This window comes from Balaenoptera physalus (assembly GCF_965194825.1).
Source record: "Balaenoptera physalus genome assembly, chromosome: 8".
Taxonomy (NCBI): domain Eukaryota; kingdom Metazoa; phylum Chordata; class Mammalia; order Artiodactyla; family Balaenopteridae; genus Balaenoptera; species Balaenoptera physalus.
In genome coordinates this window covers 25094025-25115672 of record NC_138887.1, presented here as the reverse complement: position 1 = coordinate 25115672, position 21648 = coordinate 25094025, and the positions used below count along the sequence as shown (strand labels likewise).

General features: G+C 34.3%; 1 protein-coding gene across 10 annotated transcripts in view; it reads left to right on the top strand.

Annotated features, from left to right (window-relative positions):
* The window catches only part of CACNA2D1 (calcium voltage-gated channel auxiliary subunit alpha2delta 1), a 503964-nt gene that overhangs the window by 276052 nt on the left and 206264 nt on the right, over positions 1–21648 (top strand). For all 10 annotated transcript variants that reach the window (XM_082473444.1, XM_082473442.1, XM_082473443.1 and 7 more), the window contains one exon: positions 1428–1487. In XM_082473444.1, coding sequence (XP_082329570.1) covers positions 1428–1487 — 60 coding nt within the window. The remainder of the gene's footprint in view (positions 1–1427; positions 1488–21648) is intronic.

Sequence of the window (21648 nt, the reverse complement as noted above, 5' to 3'; positions counted from 1 at the left end):
ATAATATTAAATAAGAGGGAATAAAAGCCAATACACTAATATAAAACTAGTCGAAAGGGATGTTTCCATTCCCCAGTGTGGGCTAGACTTCCACATCAAGAGCACACACTGACGTATAGTTCATAGTGAAAGATCAAAAACGTGAATCAACAAACCACTATGAGATTATACTTTTCTAAAACCTAACCTGATCATTTCTATCACCTAATAAATGAGTTTAATATATTTATTATATTTACTGATATACTTGTCCCATTTTGCCTGTCTCCTAGCTGTGTGGGGGGCAGGCTACAGGTGAACTCAGTACTCAAAGGGACACAATGTACAAATGGAATCATAATTGTGCTTCATAGTTACATAGCTGACATATATATTTGCTTACTGTCTGCCAGGCACTGTTCTAAGCACTTTATATATAGTATCTCATTTAATCCTTTCAACAACCCATGAGGCAGATTTTGACATTATTCCTATTAGAAAAGGGGAGGAGAGACTTAACTTTTCCCAAGTTCGCACAGCTAGTATGCAGCAGGGTTGGTATTTAAACCCAGGCAGTCAGGTTTCAAATCTGTTCTTAATCACTAAATGTTACTGTGTCTTGTGAAAGTTTAGCACACGGAGAACATGATAATAACACTAGAAAATACAAAGAGAAAACTCTAAAAACTATTAGACAAGTGGGAAAAAAAAAGAATTTATTCACAAAAAGTCATTAGCAGGCTGACAATAGGCATTTCATCTCCAGCTGAACCTAACGGAATAACATTTTAAGAGTGCTAAAGGAAAATAGGTCAGGCTAGAATTCTCTAACGACTTTGGCATATAAGAGTGAAGGGGAAATAAAGCCTTTTCAGATGTACGGACTATGATTGTTTGTTACTCATGGGTATTTGAATAAACTCTTAAGAATGTACTTTAGCAAGGAGAAAATTATTACATTTTTGTGGCTTTTGGTAAAAAACTAAAAATGCTATTAAGAAGGTGCCTATACAGCACTTAACACATATTTATTGATTTCTCATTGTTACTTCCTTTCCACTTATATAGAAATATATGCTGTAAAGGTATTTATGAAAAGCAAGATTCCACTAAGATTAATATAGTGATCAAAGCTTTTTTTAAAAAAAACAAGTGAAATGTTAGTCATTGATAGAAAACACTCGAAGTGGACACTACTGCCAATGATGGCGGAGGTAGTAAACTTAACGGTATTCAAGAATACTGTGCTATTTATATTACTGAAGAGTGACTACATGTATCAACTTTAGTAAATTAAAGTATTAAATGATTTAGAATTTATGAATCACGAATAAGGAATCTCGTCTTTTTTGTGTGTCTTAATAATTGATTTGAAAACCCAAGCACTATATAACAATTATGTATTCATGTGGTCATTTGAATTCTAAGATTTCTTGTTTTCTTTCCAGCGCCTGGCTTTGGAAGCAGAGAAAGTTCAAGCAGCCCACCAGTGGAGGGAGGATTTTGCAGTAAGGACCCTTTTTAACCACTTGATTTAATAAGTACATTGATGTTTTGTGTTTGGATAATTATGATTGCATTTAAAATATTTTTTTTAGTGATGGACTCTTAAGGTATTACGGGACAAAAACAGCTAGCTATACTTTGTTGCTTTAAAAAAAATACCTTGAAATATTCTCATACTCAAAGGTATTTATAAAATTAATAACAGAAAAATAACATTAAATTATAGTATTTGAATAATTTTTGTAGGTATTATGAATATACTAGTTGAAAAACAAGTGACATTTTTTAAGAAGTGACATGCATATTGTAGTCACTTTGACGGTGGGCAATGCAATTAAAGTTAGAACAGATGCATTAAAGCCTCTTAAAATTTAATTTGCTCCACATTAGTTAGAAGTTATCCTTCGTCTGCTCTGGCCTGCTTTTTAGAAACGTCAGCTGATATTAACTTCTGCACATACGTTTTTGATAAACTGCTTTTGTGCTCCAAGAGTCACTGGGCTAATTATACAAATCGCAGAAATTCTTCTGTGATGAGTTTCTTCCCTCCTTCCTTCCTTCTTTCCTTCCTTCCTCCCTCCCTCCATCTTGTCTCTAGCTATCTGTTATATCTTCTTACATCCATGGTACACAATGAAGAAGGCTGACCTTAAGAGTTAAAATACTTCTGTTACATATTTGAATTGTTTCATTTATAGTGAAAATCTCTTTAGTTTCTTTTCTTTTTTTTTTAACATCTTTATTGGAGTATAATTGCTTTACAATGTTGTGTTTCTCTGTATAACAAAGTGAATCAGCTGTATGTATGCATATATCCCCATATCCCCTCCCTCTTGTGTCCCCCTCCCACCCTCCCTATCCCATCCCTCTAGGTGGTCACAAAGCACCGAGCTGATCTCCCTGTGCTATGCAGCTGCTTCCCACTAGCTATCTATTTTACATTTGGTAGTGTATATATCTCAGTGCCACTCTCTCACTTCGTCCCAGCTTACCCTTCCCACTCCCTGTGTCCTCAAGTCCATTCTCTATGTCTGCGTCTTTCTTCCTATCCTGTCCCTAGGTTCTTCAGAACCATTCTTTTTTTAGATTCCATATATATATATATATATATATATATATATATATATATATGTCAGCATACAATATTTGTTTTTCTCTTTCTGACTTACTTCACTCTGTATGACAGACTCTAGGTCCATCCACCTCAATACAAATAACTCAATTTCGTTTCTTTTTATGGCTGAGTAGTATTCCGTTGTATATATGTGCCACATCTTCTTTATCCATTCATCTGTCGATGGACACTTAGGTTGCTTCCATGTCCTGGCTATTGTAAATAGAGCTGCAATGAACATTGTGGTACATGACTCTTTTTGAATTATGGTTTTCTCAGGGTATATGCCCAGTAGTGGGATTGCTGGGTCGTATGGTAGTTCTATTTTTAGATTTTTGAGGAACCTCCATACTGTTCTCCATAGTGGCTGTATCAATTTACATTCCCACCAACAGTTCTTTAGTTTCTGATCAAAGAAAAATTCCAGACAACTCATTTGGGGGATGTCAACCCCCCTCTCCCCATTTAAAATACGATTAGAGTATGAGTGACAGCTTGATAATACTGTTCAATTGTCTTTGAATGTTTTGCAATACAGCAATCTCAGATTTGAAGGTTAAGAAAGTTGTGGTTCAATAGAACACTAAACTGAGGTTTAGGAGTTGGCACTTTTACTTTGTGTTTATGTGATTTTATTGTCTATCAAAGGAAAATATAGAAAATGATACTTCATTCACTAATAATGTAGGATAACAGTTAAATAGTATTTCATGCTTGATGATTCTGATATTATTTATTTTTACTATCTTTTCCACAAATTTATATTTCTTAAGCAAACTCTTAGTCTACTCAGTTGAGACTCTATTTGACTGTCAGTTTGATTCTTTCACTTCAATTGATCATATTGCTTGATTTGTTGGTATCATGTAGGTACTGGCTTAATCCACAATTGTTTGTTATAGGTACATTAAGAAAGATCAATTTTTCATCCATAATATATAAAGAAAAAATCAGTGATTAAGTTAAAAACACAACCTTACTGAGTATAGAGGACAAATTTTAAGCTCATCCAGTGAAGATTTTACAGTGCAGCTTGTTGCTGTTAGATGTAAGGAAAGTAAACCTGCATTTTTTTGTGTGTCTTGAATAGACCAAAAACAGCCAAAGTAATTTATCCCAATAAATATCCATTTGATGAACTAATAACTAGTGACATTTACTTTTCTTCCCCATCTTAGAGGTGGCATAGTAAAAGCAGTGTAAAGGCATAATATTTGTGAAGTTAGACATTGTATTCTGCCTAGTCTTGGTATATAAATTGGCGCTGTTTTAGTTTAAATCCTGAGTACTTCTGAGACTCCAAAAAATCATTAAGTTCATCAAATCAGATTGCATAGTATATAGATTCTATTGCTGTTTCAAAAAGCTTTTCTTGCATTAAAGGAATTTGGTAATATTTCATGTAGTCATTTATTGGTTGTATGTCTTTTCCAGCTTTCTAGGGAGAAATGATGTGTTAAAAGTAACTTTACAAATAGGAATGTAGTATATAAAATTTCCTTTTCCAGATATATTGGCTCATTAACACTAAGTTAACATTTTGGCAGTGATTTATTTTTCCTCACAAAAGTAATGGGTGACCACTGTAGATGACACAGCAACTCTCAGTGTGTGGTAGCCATTACTCTATTTTACTGAATCCAAACCATCATCAATTGTAAGGCTAAGAAAGAAAAAAAGAAGCTAATTAAATTGTGACACACCAACAATTTTACGCAGTATTCATATTTGTCGGATGTCAAAATGTGTAAAAATTTACCTTGAAATGTAACTCCTTTTATCTGTTCTCTCAGTGCCTATATCCAAACAGAAGTACTGCTAGGAAAAGTCATGCAAGAGGACAAATAAGTTCCACAATGACACAGATGCCATTACTAGATCTTCTATGGTTAAATAGAAAATAAGTTCTTTACCCAGTAAATGTTAGGAGTTCTTAGCAAATAGTCGTCACCGTGTGGGAGAATTCTTGAACAAATTCTGTTCTAAATTTCCCCTTAGATCACCTCACAATTTATTTAGGACTTATGAATGTACTGATTGACATTAGAAGAGACTGTTAAAGGGAAAACAAATTAGAGAACTTCAGAGCCCTGTCAACTCATTTCCCCAGTACCCTTCTTGATGGACTATAAATGATGTTCACAGGACACATATCTGTCACAGTTTGCATGTTGACAATTGATATTTTCCCTAAAGTCTTTACAGTAGCACTTCCCTTTGAAGTACCATAGGTGATAGACAGTTGAGATAGTAGTGATTTTATATTTGAAGAATAGAACCTGAATGAAAATTGCCTTCAAATTCAAATAAGTAAATAGCGCAAACATAAGAGACCCTTTCTCCCTTTTTCCTTTTTTTCTTTTCTGATAAACTAGATGATGCTTCAATTCATATACATACAATAAGGTTTAAACACATCCTTCAAGACCATAATAAAAATCAAATTCATGCATGGTTGGAAATTAGAAATCATCAACATTAAATGTCTCTTTATTTTGTGATTACATACAAAACAATCAGAAATTCTGTCAATATCTTAACCAAACATTTAAAAATGTTTAATTTGAAGTTAAATGCTGCCGTACTCCAAAAGGTCCTTCTTTTAAACTTTATAAGCCTTTTATCTTTTAAGGCATTTAACTGTATGCATCAGTGCAATACTTCTTTAATGCCACCCTTTAATAATTTAACACTAAGATGATTTAGAAGGCAGAAATAATTTCCTAAAAGGTACATTAACATTTCAAAATGAAATATAATATGCTGATTCTTCCCTCTAGTATAAGTAGGGAAGTTTCATTAACATTACTTAGGCAAAATGTTGATTAACATTCTGTACTCTGTTCTGTAGAGAAATCTCAAGAACAACAAGAACAAAAGGCAAAGCACTAAAATGCTGGCAACAAGAAAGGGCTCCTGTAATTCACACTCTCCCTCAGCTCCACTTAATTCCCAATTGGATGTACAATTGAGGGAACAAAGGGCATACACTCTAAATGGATTAAGATTTATGCAGTCATGCATTTACAAGTTCAAACCAATATTTGTAAATAAGCTGTGTCTACCAGCTGCCTTTCAGGTCTGCATGCAACTTACTGGCATTAAAGGGCACCTCTCATGTCACTTATGATGGACAAATTATTTTATTAAGGGCAGGTGGGAGAAGGAAAAAGGAGCTTGGAAAATTAATTGTTCTGCATAAAATAATTGCTATTATTTCTACTGAACAGATCTTTTCCAGTTGCTTTTGAAATCTCTTTTGATTGCATTGCAATGGTTGGTTAACTAAAGCAATTTTGTTTCCAACTAAGCCCGCGATATTAATTGTACGTACACATGTATAAACATAAGGGGTGCCTAATTTGTATTTTAATAAGTAGGATCTTTATGTATGGCTTATTAGCATCAGCTTGTTATTGTGAATGCTGAGTACAGACAGTCTAGAAATTGGGCAGTAAATAAAACATTTAGGGAGCCTTTTTTAGCTCCAGCTTCATAGAGAAACTAAATTAGATGGTGGGAATTTTTCTAGTGAAGTTGAATGTTATTGAGTGTTAATCAGGCTAATTTAGTTCTCCTAATTGAGTTTTAATTATATATATATATTTTTAAAAAATTACCTTACTCAAATCATATTTTGAAATGTTGCTTTAAAAGTTGTACTATGTAGAATTTTGTGTTTATATGAGTTAAATTAATAGGTACTGGCATTCTATATTTTATTATTTCATCTATCCTAATCATTTCATGAAATAACATCACCTCTATTGATTGCAGCACAAACAGTTGTGAATATGGGAACTATGAAATCATACTGTATTTATTTTGGTTACAATGTATAAAGAGAAACACTACTCTAAATTATAATTGTGCAGGTTCAGGATACGAAAGTGCTGGCTTTTTAGGAATAAAAAGTGAGGGTGTACATACAGACAATGGAATATTATTTGGCACAAAAAAGAAATGATCTATCAAGCCATGAAAACACGTGGAGGAACCTAAAATGCATATGACTAAATTAAAGAAGCCAATCTGAAAAGACTACATACTATATGATTCTAACGATGTGACAGTCTGGAAAAGGCAAAACTATTGCTAAGAAAAAAAAAAGACAATCAGCCCCAAATGGAGTCACATATGCTAAGCCCCACATCACCAAACCAAGACTTAACTTACAGTTGCAACTCTCCTAGAAATGGAATCTTAAACCAATTGGTCGGGAATTACCTGATGAGCCCTAGTTAGGAATCTGCCTGATAGACCCCTGCCATCCTCTGAAGGACAGTGACCTTGCAATAACCAACCTGCCTTTTGTGCCTTGTAGTACAATTTCCTTTTTCCCACTCTCTTCTGCTGTAAAAGTCTTGCATTTTGTACAGTTCCTCAGAGCTCCTTTCTATCTGATAGATTGGATGCTGCCTGATTCAAATTGGTTTTTGCTCAAATAAACTCTTAAAATTAAAAAAAAAAAGTAAGGGGGAGTGGCATTGTCTTAATGAATGAATGAATTTAATAGATTATCAAAATGATTTTAATCTCTAGCTGGATTTAGTCTTTCTTAGTTTCTACATTTGGTTGAATTGTCCTTTTGGAATCAAGAGCTTACATATTTTGCAACAGTTCTAATGTAGAGAAACAATCAATTTTTTACTACCACTTTTTTTTAAGAGTTTTGTCAGTTTCTCATCATCAAGATAGATGAAAAGGAGCCACAATGCAAAACTGATTTACCCTCAAATTGTGGGAAACCAATTTAGTAGAAAAGAGCCAGGCAAATTCATGGTACCATATTCTTTTTGCTTACGCATACATATAAATGCCCATGGTAAGAGCATTATAAGATAGCAGAGCAGAAAATAGTAACCATGGGCTTTAAATTATTAATTATCCTGGATGATAACCCCTCTCTTTTGTTTCTTATGTTGAATAAAAGAAGAAGCAAAATATTTATCCTTGGTGAAATTGTTCTTAGTAGTTGCATTTACCTCCAGATCATCAAATCTTACAGACATTTTTTGTTTATCTTTGTACTTGGTCTTTTCCTATCTTTTTATTGTACCACTTCCTATTTCCCCTTTCTTCAAACACAAGTTTCTTCTGTTAGTTTTCAGGAAACCCCATTTTCCTATTTTCTCACCATTTAGTCCTTCTCAATCTCCTTTTTAGTATTTCTTTCTGTACTGTAGCTCTAATATTACCTAAATTTAGGGCACAGTCTTAGCCCTCTTGTCTTTAATGCCCATGCTTTCTCCCAGGACACCTCATCCATTGCTTTGAAATTAAATAGAATTCCACCCAAATCTCTTTTCTGAGCTCTAGGCTCATTTATGTAACTGACCTCTTGCTGTTTCCATTTAGCTATCTCACCTGCATGGTACTAACATGGCCAGATGAGCTAGTGTTTCCATTCCTCCCTCCCCCAGTATCCTGATGATCTGTGAATTTCCCCATCACAAATGAGATCACCTCCCGGTTCATCTAGCCAAAATTAAGGAGTAATCCTTAATTTCTCCCTCTGCCATAACGCCTCATATAATCCACGTGTAAATTCTGTCAGTTCCAACTCCATATATATCATGCAACCATTCATTTCTCTTCATCTTCATAACCACCATCTTTGTCCAAACCACTGACATTCCACAGGCAGAATAATCTTGAAAAAATGACCAAATTACGAATCACAGAGTCCACTCTACTGTCCTAGGGAATTCACAAATTTGTTTTACAGAACTGTAGTGGTCCAACACATACATAATAGTTAAATAAGATTTTCGACTGTCAGTTCGATAGAAGAGAATGATGAGACTTTTAAAAAAATTAATACACAATTTTATAAGGTAGTGGGAAACGTAGCTTTGTATATCCTTCTGACACAAACGTTTTGGAGACCAAATAAGATGGACGAGTCGTAAGAATTTTAAGCCAGTAAGTCAGGCAAATATCAAAACCGAGTAGTTTAAGTAACACATACCTGAATTTAGAAAGTAATGTGCTGCTTTTCTCAAACCGCCCATGAAAAATATGTCTGTGTAGCAGCAACAATAAAATCCAGGCAGGACAAGTAACAACTAGATTTAAAAAAGAGCAAAACTTTACTTTTAGTCAAAATTAGTGATATAAAATGTGAGGTTTTGTATGAATTCGGTTGTAACATAGCAATTTCAAAGTGCCTGCTTCTGCTTTGTTAGAAGGCATATTATGGTCTGAGAGAAAAGGTAATCAAGAGAGCTTGTAATTGCTGAATGTTGTAGAAAATCAGCTATCATGGAATTGTAGCATTGTGTGCCATGGCATATATTATACGTTAACTAAATTATTAGATTCCAAAAATTATAAAATTACCACATTGCAAAAACTGCTTTACTTTGTTATAATGTTTCACCACTGTGTGGACAGTTCTCCTGGGGATCTTATAAGAATCACCTAGAATCCTGTTTTTCAAAGTTCTCTATTACATTCTCCCCTCAAGGTTCTCAGTGATGTCCTATGGGCGTGAAGTCAAGACACGGAGAATCCTTCTGTAGTGAGCCCGTGTGACTGAGTGGGATATGATCTCTCTCTCATGGGTGTTAAAACTGAAGAAAGCTTGACCAACACTAACGGGAGGGCTTATTAATTATGAAAATAAAAGTGATGAGTCTAAATGCAGTTCTAAAGCTTGGGAAAGAAAGGGATTGAGTGTAAATAGATTTGATGTAGAAAAGAAAATTATAATAAGCAGCCAGAGTCTCAAAAAAATCTAGTTGGGTTTAGTTAATACCAAAATAGCAATAACAACAATAAACAGGCTTAATCACTTTCCTTCTAAAATTATAATACCTTAATTGTTTTTGTAAAAATATTTTAATATCATTAATTAAAAATTAAAATGATATAGATAACTACAAAAGAAAAATTAAAATCTCCCCTAATCTCCACAACTACGTTTATTCCTTGTTTATATTTAGTGAGTCTCATGATGTTCAATTTATCTGTTTATACCTTTTTTCCATGTATTTTTTTCATGATATACACACAAAATTCATAGATACAGTCATATAACAGAATGTACAAACTTATAATCAGAGAGTGTGTTCTATTTTGAATAAATTAACATGTTTCTGTGTTCTCTCACTTTCTTCATCCATCCCCAAATCTTATTAAATTATTACTTTTACATTAAGATTTGTCTTATGTTGTGTAACCGTAGTTTCCACAGTGTTAATCCTGGTTCTAGATCCTCCATTACTCACCTTATTTTTTTGTTTTTGTTTTCTCTTTAAATTCATAATTTGATTGAGTGGATTTTGTTGTGAAGTATTTTGATCAAGAAGAGCCGTGAGATGCTTTAATTCCTGAGTTCTTATGTGTTAGAGAATATCTGAGTATTTCATTTTGGACTTGAAGAAAACCTGGGCTAAGTAGGCATTTTTCTCACTCAAAATTTTGGGGCATTGCTTCACAGTCTTCTGTCATTTTTAGTGGCTGTCAAGAACTCTAAAGCTGTTCCAGTTTTAGCCCCTGGTTTCCATCGTGAATTGACTTGATTTTTTTCACTGATTCTCTAATGATATGTTCTTTGTTCTTGAAGTTGAGCTAGGAATGATGCATCTGATTGTTGATTGTTTGATGTCTTCTTACTAAAGTTGTAATTTCATTTCAGAGATGTAGATGTTTACTTTCAGCATAGTTTTGAATATTTCTGCATAAAGTTTTTTCATGATCTCTTTTTCAAGAATATTACTTAGTGTATGTAAGTTGGGCCTCCTTTTCTGTTTTCCATAACTGGTATCTTCTCTATTACAGTTTTTAAAAAATACATCTTTATTCAGTTACATTTCATTCGGCATGATTTTCTGAAGCCTGTCTGGAATGACGGTCTTTTCACCTGCATCCATGCTTTTGTTGTTTTCTTGTGGTTTTCTTCGCTAAATAATCTTTTTTGTATCTCCCAGTTTTCTCTATGTTCTGGCAGCTTCTTTGCCAACTTATATGGGTTTATAATTAATCTTTTGAACTCCTTTATCTTTTATTTTCTTTCATTTTTTCCCCTGGCTATCTCCCTCCACCTCCTATTTTAAAGAATAGGTCTACAGTTTCTCTGGGACTCTGAAGAACCGTGGATCTTAATTCTTTCTTTTATTTTAGGATTTCATATATTAAATTAGTTTTCCTTTCTTCCTTCCCTTTTCCAAAAATGGCTAGGCACAGCTTCCTGAATCTTTTTGAGTAAAGTAATGATTTGATGGAAGATGATGAAGGAAAGTTAAAGATAACTTAAAGATACTTTAGGGCTTCCACTAGTAAGACTGTTCCACTGAGGTGAATAGTCTCAGCTGTATTCCAAAATATGCTCTTTCCTTTGCACATTTCCAGTCAGTTTTTAACATTCAAGAAGTCTGTAAGACTTATGGTAAAAACAATTAAGTCATGGTTTTTCTTGAAGCAAGATGATGATTGCCATTTCTCTTTCTTACTGGGATTTATTTTCTTTTATGTTTTTCAGCTAGAATTTATTTAGTAAAAAAATAGAAAACTGCAGGTAATAGTAGTATTAATTGCATTTTCAAAGCCAAAATAGGGGATGCCCAATGTAAGTGTTCCTGAAAAAATATATATGTAATTATCCACTTGATACCAGCTGGATATTATAAATGCCACTTTTAAACAAATTATTACAAAATATGATGAAGAAAAGAAAATACAGTATAAACCAGTGTGAAGATAAAGCAGAAAATACTCTAAATAGAAACCCTAGTTACCATTTGCTCATGAGAATTATTGATTCTCAGCTTATAATGTGCTTCTGACTCCATTAGGATATTTTGTTGTCTAGTATTCAGTCTAAAATTATTTTTTGAGCCATGAAGCAAGTCAAAAGCCGTGATGTTTAGAAGTGGCTTACTCTAATAAATAGAATTGCTGACCAAGGTGCCAGAAAGAGTTTGGTTTGGTTGTTTCCTATTGTGTGATTTTTAGCTATATAAGGTCTAAGCCACAGTTTCTTCAGCAATAAAGAGGGGATAATATTGGTACTAATAGCACAGAGTTATTTTGATACTTAATGAAAATTATGCATGGACGCCTTCACACAGGTCTTTGACAAGTAGATTCAAGCATTTCAGATAACTGAAATTATCTTAGCAATCAAATTTAGTTTTCTTTAAAAACTTGGCTTATATTCTTCCTGCTTGGTTTCAGGTGAACAACATCCTGCCATCATGAGACACCTTTCATATACACATAATCAATACATTTCATCGAGATCAGTTATTCTTGCAAATGTGTTGTTTCTCTTTTGAAACATGTTTGTAAAGATAAAAAAAAAAAAAAACCCGCTATGAAATGTTAAATAAGGAGGGCAGTACAGAATCAAAATATTCATTTTGATAAATTATATTCTTGCTTTGAGCAAAATATACATTTTTTTCAGCACCGCTATTTTAAGCTCTCAAAATGTATGAATGTTGGAATCCCATTATCTTACAGCTTACACTCTGTAAAATCTAATAAATTTTACATTTCTACCCTTTTATTTCAAAATCTTAACTATTTTTCATGTTTCTTTGTTCTGAGGGTTTTTGTTTGTGGAATAAAGAGCATTCATTAAACTCAGGAGAGATCACAGAATTTAGGTTGTAATCAATCTAAAATATATGTTTCATGGTTGCTAAATTCTTTTCTCGTCATCTTTGTGCTGAGTGAAAATAACCAAATCATGTACTCAAGCTGACTTAAGCCTGTTTCTTTGACTAGAAGGGAAATGAAACTACCTGTCAGAGAATATCAATGTTTCTGTTATTTTAATATCATAGATGTTAATCTTAAGGCTTCCCAGAAGTCTCTAGTTTTTAGAGTTTTCTCTGAAATTCTGGTTCATAAAGTTACTCATTTGATAACCTAGATTTTAATCTCAGGTTTCTTCTATCTTACAGACTTTTAGTTCTAAATTCTGATTCATAATTAGTTAACAGTTTGTGGTGGCAAGGGGAAATGGGGGAAAACATGAATAATTTTAATCCATAAATGAGTATTCACATCGTACGCCATTTTCATCAAACCCTATTTTCTCATCTGAATGAACACAGAATAAGCACCAAGAGTTGTGGAACTTTAGAACATTGGATTCTCTGGCACTGGAAGCTTTGTATGGCTTACTTGCTGTTGTTTCCTTTCTCAGTACTCTCAAATGTCAAGGGTATTTCACTGATGATTATGAATTGTCTTGAGTCATGTCATGTGACTCACAGAAAAATACAGCAATGACAAGAAAAGCCAAGGTCTCTCTACAAAAGCACCGCTTGGCCATGTTGAAAGCTTTGTGAATTTAGAATGAAGATGGGCAATTGTACTATAATTCATAGCTCTGCTTGAGTGCCAAGGAGTCATATCTTTCAACAGCTTTCAAGTTCTTCAGGACATGTAAAATTCAAGGTTACTGTTGAGCAAATTAAATTCATCAAATACTTTGACTTCAAAGGGTATAAACATCTATTGTGTGGTTTGAGAGAAACTATATTGAATCATGTTAGTGCTAGTCAATTTGGTAACACAGAAACTATAAAATTTAAGGAACTTTCACATTATGTTTACAGAGAAAAAGTTCAAGCATATTTTCATGAAAAAGTGAAATTTAATTAGCTTTCCATTTCAATTCCCCTCTCCATCCCACTACAAAAGAAGAAAGAAAAAAAATTGTGATTAGTAGTGATGAATAGCTTGGTTATTATATGTTACTTGAGATTGTATACATGAATCTCATTTTTTGGGAGAAAGATGGATTTATTTACTATTATACTAAAAATCATAGTTCTTAATTATGCTTTTTAAGAGGTACAGTGAATGTAAATAGATATATATATATATATTTTTTATTAAGAAAAAGTAGGCTAGCAATATATTATTTGGGATGATAGAGTGCAAGTTGATTACCCAGAAAAATTGGGAGAAATGATGTCTAAGTAGCTTGCGGATTGATTTCTGGGCTTCTCCCTCGTTGAAAACTGATATATGGCAGGAGTTTAGCTGCTCTCAAGCTTCCCTGCAGCTTTATTTGTACCAGGCAGTTTGGTTACAAACGGTTTCCTGCTGGGATACCTGAAACCAAAAGTAAGACCAAAAGGGCAGCAGAACAGGTAATTAAATAGGCATTACTGGCGTTGATTGTCACTAAATTTAAAAGCACGGTTTATTGAATTAAAGCAACAGTGTGGGCAGTTGACGTCATAGTGTGCCCATATGTCTTGTGTAAAATTATTTTTTATAATCTTGCCAGTAGGTATTTTGTAATGACATCTTGGTATGATTTAATATTTTAAATCTTACATATTAGCACCAAGTCTTTAATGATATAAAATTCATTTGTTTCTAAACCTGTTTTTTTTTTTTTAAAGTAAATTGAAATGTCCTAAGAATTAGATGAGGGAGTAAATAAAGTATTACTAATACATGAATACTGACAGTGTATAAACAAATATACCATGCTGAATATATTTCTATCCAAATATAATATTTTGCTTCTGTATTTGTGTTTCTCCTTAACTTTTAGCTGTCTGTTTAGGCTGCCCTCTAGTGAAATATACAGTAATGAAGACAGTAATTTGTTACACCCTGTTTTCATGCTGGTGAAACCTTATTTTCTCTACCCTTTCCCAGTTTGATTATCATTTTCCTCTTTATGTCATCTGCATTATACTTGGGTTTGCTGACAATAATCAGTGAGGGAGATTTGGAGAAGCACAGAGACCAATTTAGAGAAAATTCTAGCTTTGTTGAGATAATTTCCTTTTGCTAATGGCAAAAAAATACCATTTCAGAAGCTCACCAGGAAGGAACGTTTTTATTCAGAAACTGAGAGATTAGGATTTGGTATTCCCAAACTAAAGATGCTTGTTTGGTTTATTATTATATTTCTTAAACATCCACAATTTTAAAATATATAGTATACTAGTGTGAAATTAGTAAATGAAAAAATGACATTCATTTGCTCTAGAGGAAAATAGGGAAGCTTTGGTGTTACATTGATTCCAATTCTACTTTGCTACTCACTAAGTAACTGAGAAATTGGCTTACCTTCCTGAACCTCCATTTCCTCATCTGTAAATTATAATGATATACATATCTTTTTTTAAATAAATTTATTTATTTTATTTATTTAATTTTGGCTGCATTGGGTCTTCGTTGCTGTGCGCGGGCTTTCTCTAGTTGCGGTGAGCGGCGGTACTCTTTGTTGCGGTGCGCGGGCTTGTTGCGGAGCATGGGCTCTAGGTGCGTGGGCTTCAGTAGTTGTAGCACGTGGGCTCAGTAGTTGTAGCTCATAGGCTCTAGAGCTCAGGCTCAGTAGTTGTGGCTCATGGGCCTTCTTGCTCCGCCGCATGTGGGATCTTCCCGGACCAGGGCTCCAACCTGTGTCCCCTGCATTGGCAGGCGGATTCTTAACCACTGCGCCACCAGAGAAGCCCTACATATCTTTAATATTGGATATGAACATTTCATGAGATAGTATAGGTTTCCATACTAGATTGTCAGTAAATGGACGTAACATTATTATTGTTATTATTGTTTATATCCTGTTTTACAAAAGATAGCTCTGTGAAGATTAGCTGGCATTTATTTGTTGAATCATGTTTTATACATCCTTAAATTCAGTACAAGTCTTTTCAATATTAGGTGAGCACGCATATGTGCTTTATGTATTGTATCGTTCTTTCCTCTACTGGGATGAGAAATCAGTGCTAATAATCTTAGGTTCTCTGTTCTCCTCTGTACACGTATAAAACTCACACATTTCTTAAGAAAATATTTCACTTAAAGTTTTGTGCTGGCAAATGTACAAAAAAAAATCTTGAAAGAATGATATTAGATCATTGTCTGTTGTCTGTATATACAAATATATAATACTATGTATGAAGGTTATGGAAACAGAGAGAGGGAGACAGAGTGACTATTTGAAGAATCTTTCTGTGTTTGCTCAGAAAACACCTTTGAAGACCTCTGCCCACTATATTTTTCAGTGTTCATCAGGCTTTGGTGACAGGAAGAACCTTATGACTCAGGGCAAAATTTCATTTATCCTTTTCATCAGACAAGGAGAATGATGCGACTTTCTTTCTCCCAGTCTGTCAAGAAATTCATGGCTAAATTTCATGCTTAATTACAGGATTATGGGGTTCTATAACGGTTATCCTTTTTCTCCTTCTAAGTTTTTAAAAATTATTATTGTTGAAATATTTATTTTAACTGGCCTGTTGAATAGGTGTTTTGTAATTTGCTCTAAGAATGGAATTATATGTCTTAGAACAATGATGCTTAATGGGGGTTGGTGGATGGAGAGAGGAATTCAGAAAAATCTCCATCGGAACATTTCAAATACAACTTTCTTGGTATCCCTACACAAAATCCAGTTATAAATCAATGGCTGGTTAATTAAAAATCTGTAAGTGGTCATACAAACATAGATGAAAGCTGTGGTTAAAAGTTTTAAGGCACTGGAATTTGTGAAAGTGATGTTTTGCCACAAATAAGTTTATATTATACAGGTAGAGACCCAATGGTCTATTATACTCTTTTACACAATCTGTCATTTTAATTTTTTTAATTTTTATTTATGTTTAATTTTTAGAAATTTTTGGCTGCATTGGGTCTTGGTTGCTGTGCATGGGCTTTCTCTAGTTGCGGGGAGCGGGGGCTACTCTTCGTTGCGGTGCGCGGGCTTCTCATTGCGGTGGCTTCTCTTGTTGTGGAACACGGGTTCTAGGCACGCAGGCTTCAGTAGTTGCAATACTCGGGCTCAGTAGCTGTGGCTCACGGGCTCTCGAGCGCAGCCTCAGTAGTTGTGGCGCACGGGCTTAGTTGTTCCGCGGCATCTGGGATCTTCCCGGACCAGGGATCAAACCCATGTTCCCTGCATTGGCAGGTGGATTCTTAACCACTGCGCCACCAGGGAAGTCCAATCTGTCATTTTTAGAAACTGCTATATGTTCGAGTCATTTAAACGAAGAGTGAGGAAAAATGGTAAAATGAGCAACGTTCAGTTGTGTTATTGAGCAGTTGTCTTATCCTTACAGAAATTGGAGTTTATCTTCAATGCCTAAATTATAGGAAATAAAATCTTAAAAATAGATTTATATTTATTTTATTAATTATATGTAATTTATTACTTAGTTCTTTCCAACTTACTTTGTTTTTTTATACATGACTGGTTTGCCTTTAGTTTAGAAATTGTGTCCAGAATTTTTATGGCAGATGGTCCTGAGTCCTTTTCATAGACTAGCTAGCTTCCTAATGATCTCAACAAAATGACCAATGGCAACAGGATGAGCATTGCTTAGGTGTTACTTAAAACACTTAGTTTACAGGTTCTAACAAGGTGTCAGCCTTTTGTGTACTTTTGATAACAGGAATGTCCTCGGTCTGGGAAAGTTATACCATTTGACCTAGTGTGGGAGTTTAGAAGGTCAAATAAACTATAGTTTGAATGTGTGTAAATACCTGGCTGGTCAGGTCATGGATATCAATTTAGGTGATCTGTGGGATTGTAGATATGACAGCCATCTTTCTCTAACCATCAAAAATTAACATACTACTGCTGTTACGAATGCAGCTGTTTTGATGATGCCTTAATGTATTTCAAAATGAGAATTAAATGAACAATGCCAGATAAATATATATGTAAAGTTGAGAATATCATTTAAGCATACAATGCATTTGATTAAGGATTTATTCCACTTTGCAAAACAAACATTCCTTGGCCTTCCTGGGTAGTTAAGTTTTCTAAAGTCTGGAGCAGTTTGTAATTTTGATGTCACTCCTTTGAGATCATCGTTCCAAATTTCATTTCAAAGCTAATGTTCAATGATACAGCATCCTTCTCCCCTCCAAAAAAATTCCTGCAACAACATTTACTTCTTAAATTGTTGGCAATAATATAAAATATACTTAAATGATGTTATAGTATCTTACAAATTAGGGTTGCCAGATTTAGCACATAAAAAGACAGCATGCCCAGTTACATTTGAATTTCAGATAAACAAAATATATATCTCTTTTGTGTAAGTTTGGTACATTGTTTTACTAAAAAAATCCATCATCAGAAATTCAAATTTAATTGATCTCTTTTGTCTGGAACACTATATTTTAAAGACTAACATCAAGTTCTTAAATGAAAATTCTTAGCTCAACCTTTCCTCAACGTCCTATGTTTATTATTTCTTTTTTTACACAATCTCCGAGCAATTTCTAATCAATACTAGTCCAATCATATAACTGTAACTTTTGTATCATTTATTTGATGGTGAATGAAAGGACATTATATTAATATTTATCAGCTTGATTAGTCATTTTTAGGTCTATCTTACACTCTGTTGATATATAGGTTGACAAATTTACCTTTAAAAGGTAAAATATAGAGGATAATTTCACTTGAGCTGCTTTCAGTTTACTTGTTCCTCTTCGGTGTTTCTAGAGCTGCTATTTTTACCAAACAAATAATCCATGAAAGTGGCCAAAATATACAACAGATGGGAGGAAAAAACACAGCCTTCTAATTTTTTAGGGAGGAAATTGTGTCTGTAAAGGTTAATTGGCTGCTAATGTATTCCGTTCCTACTTCTCACCTGGATAGTGACTTTGAAATGTCTTTATTCTTTAAATGTAAAATATTTTTCATACTGAGTTTCTTATGTACTGGGAGAGAAGTCATTCTGATCAAAAGTTGAGTATGCCGATGTGTTCCTTTGTTCAGTAACACATCTGGAAGCATAGTTTAAAATGTAGACAACTCTATAATTGGCTTGGCTTTTCTGCAGGATTTCTGCTCTCCATTGAAGTGACACCAGCATCTTATGATTGAAGTGACTTCATTTAGCCAAGTCCTTTAGCTGGTCAATCTATCTTTTTCCTCTGTTTTTTGTTTAAAAACTATCTAAATTTTATTATTTACACTTGACCAAGATGAATGCCTTTTTTTATTTTTAGGAAATTTTTATTTGCTATTTCAACCTTCTCTTATACTATTCTACTTATATAATTACATCACTGAAACAAATATACTTTGGGTACTTAAGTAATGGCCTTGATTATAGTTGTATAAAATAATCTTAGAATAATTTGAATACTAGAAAGTAATATTATATATTATTTATATATTATCTATATACATCCTTAAAATTTCAACATTCTTTCAGATAAATCATAACATTAAATTATCATTGCAACCCTTTGAAGTTGGAGTTCTTTGCCTAGCTGAAAATGAGAAGACAAAACAATTTTGGCCATATTAATTTATTTGTTTGCTGCCACAGAGTAAGAATTGGACCAAGGAATAGAATTCTGAAAGTATGTGTGAGGAACGGAGCATGACCAACAGAATTCCCTTTCCCTGTCCCTCCTTTTAAACATTTTGGACAACAGATGAAATGCAGTATACAACTTAACTAGGACTATGTTGAGAGTCTTTTGGATTACTTGAGAATCTTTTGGATTGTGGCTTTCATAAATTAACACTTTAACATTTATGCATGTTTTAATTAGAGACAAGTTATATCTGAATCAGTGAACAGTTTGAATTTAAAAAGCTCTTTGAAATATGACTTAATTAAATACAATTACTGAAACTAGGCTAATGAAATATAGGCTACTAGGAATTTTTTTGTTTCTTTCCAAAGCAATTATATATTATTCAGATGGAATGGAGTGCTTCTAAAATGTCAGAAATTATTCCATTTATTTCTTCTGCAGTAACCTTTCTTTGTGCTGTGAGCAAAATTATTTTCACACAAAGGTAGTTCAAATTATTTAAACTGTAATCTGTCCCCTAGAAAAAACACTTTCATTTCTACTCCAGTTAAATGCAAATGAATGGCATTCCATTATATTAATGAAAGGTAGCAGCGGTTGATCTGGAGCAGTTCATTTCTGCCATAATGGAGAGATTGCCAGACTTTGTGTGGTAGGAGGGAAGGGGTTGATTTAAGCTAGTTTGAGGATGCTTCTTTCTCAACACATCCCTCCTCAGAAACACAGTTACTATTTTTCAGAGATGAATGAATATACTTTGAGTTGACATTTGAAGACATAAAGAAAAATAATGATGTTGCAATTCCTCTTTCGCACATTTCTACAGAAATATGTCAGAGACATTTCCAATGGCGGGGCGGGGTGGGCAGTGGGGAGAAGCAGCTTTGCCTTTGTTTTGCAGAGTTGAAAGATGTCTCTCTGAGTTCTGTTGGATGTTCACATGAGAAGAGAAGCAAATCTATCAAAGATTCACTGAGAAAAATAGATGAGCACACAGCTCCTAGGTCTTATGTGACCTAAAGAAAAACAGTTACTTAGTGGAAACATCAAAATATATAGATGGAAGAATTCTAGAGACCACAGTTGTCAAATGACTCAGCATTTTACAGATGAAGAACCGAAGCCTCAGGAAGTCACACTGCCAACTAGTCAGTGCTTAATATCATTTGTTGATTTAGCCACATGCTCGGTAAAACACTCACATTTAGCCACATTTCTAAAACACTTACTATGTGACTCTGGTAGATGTTGGTTCCCTGCCCACTACTACTCAGCGCACACACACAGTTGTATAGCTTCCTACTCTAAGCGTCTGCAGATATTTGCTTGAGGGCTTTCTGTGGTGACAGGAATTTGCAAAACACTTCCAACCAGTGATGACGGGTGTGGGTGAAAACTACCAATCTTCTCACTCTTTGGATATAACAATGTTGAGCCATGTTGTAAAGCCTCCCAGCAGTTCTTGGAGGAACTTGGTTGCCCATCTGCTTTTTAGCACACCTTGTTTTGAATTTCTTCAACTCCATGTCTCACTTCTCCACTTTGCTAGTGGTATTTGCTGGGATCAGCTCCCCAATAAAACTTAGTCTTAGTGTCTGCTTCTGGAGAACCAAACCTAAGGCAGTGCTAGAAACCTGTCCATAAAGACCTCATCTGTGGAGAATAAAGATCATTAAGCAGAGGAGGGCAGGCTTGTCCAATAGTCCCTGGCACCTAACTGTGATGGGCCTGTAGCCACACGTTGAGCACAAAGATGAGGGGAACTGTCTGTCCCCTCATAGGGCTCAGACATGTGGACAGAATATAGTGTGGTAAGTGTAAGGACTGCAGAAGGGGTTGTAGCTGATCTTTGGATCAAACTTTCACTCCTTAATTCCATGCAACAAACCAGTAAGGTAGCTACTGTTTTTCTCCCTGATTTATAGAGGAGAAAAGTATCGGAAGGTGCTGTGAAAAGCATTAACAGGGATACCTAATTTTGACTTGAAGTGGGAAAGCTGGGGAAGTTTTCCACAACAAGGAAAGCTTCCTGGATGTAATTTAGGTATGGAAAGAATTTATTCCAGAGTCCCAGATAGGAAGGACAGCATGTTTTGGTCTGCTCTAGAATTTCTCCCAAACACATCTTCCCTTTCCCACTGTGTTTTCTACCTGTAAGGGGAGCCAGGTCATATACATTTCATTTCACTCTTAGATCTCCCCTTTAGCATTTTTCAGTGTTTAGACTTCCTAGTTTCATCTTTCTATATAAAGTTATCCATTTTTGAAGTTTGTAAATCTCCTTTCTACTTTAACAAGCCACATGGCTTTTAAGAATATTGCCTCATAGAGACTTAATCCTAATACAATATCCAGGCCATACAATGATGTGTTTGTATTAGCCAAAATTTTCACTGTCTGAAAATAGTGAAGAGTTGGGATGGAGGGGAAAGAGGGGTGGGAAATCCAACAAGAAATATGATACTGGGATACAAGGTTAATTAAATGTTTACCAATTTATTATTTTCAAGAAGATCACAGCTATTGTATATCCAAGGAATTTTGTAAGGTTTAAATGATATATGTAAATGCCTTTCCCATAATGGACACATGACAAATATCTCTTCTTCTCCTCCTTCTTTCCCATCCTACCTATATAGCCCCTCAAATCCAGTGAAAGATGAATTAAATTGATGTAGTGATTACCAATTTACTGTTCTTTGAAGGTCTGATTTTAGCCAAATTATTTTATATTCAGGAATTCAATGGCCATAGTGTAAGTCTGTATATTTTGC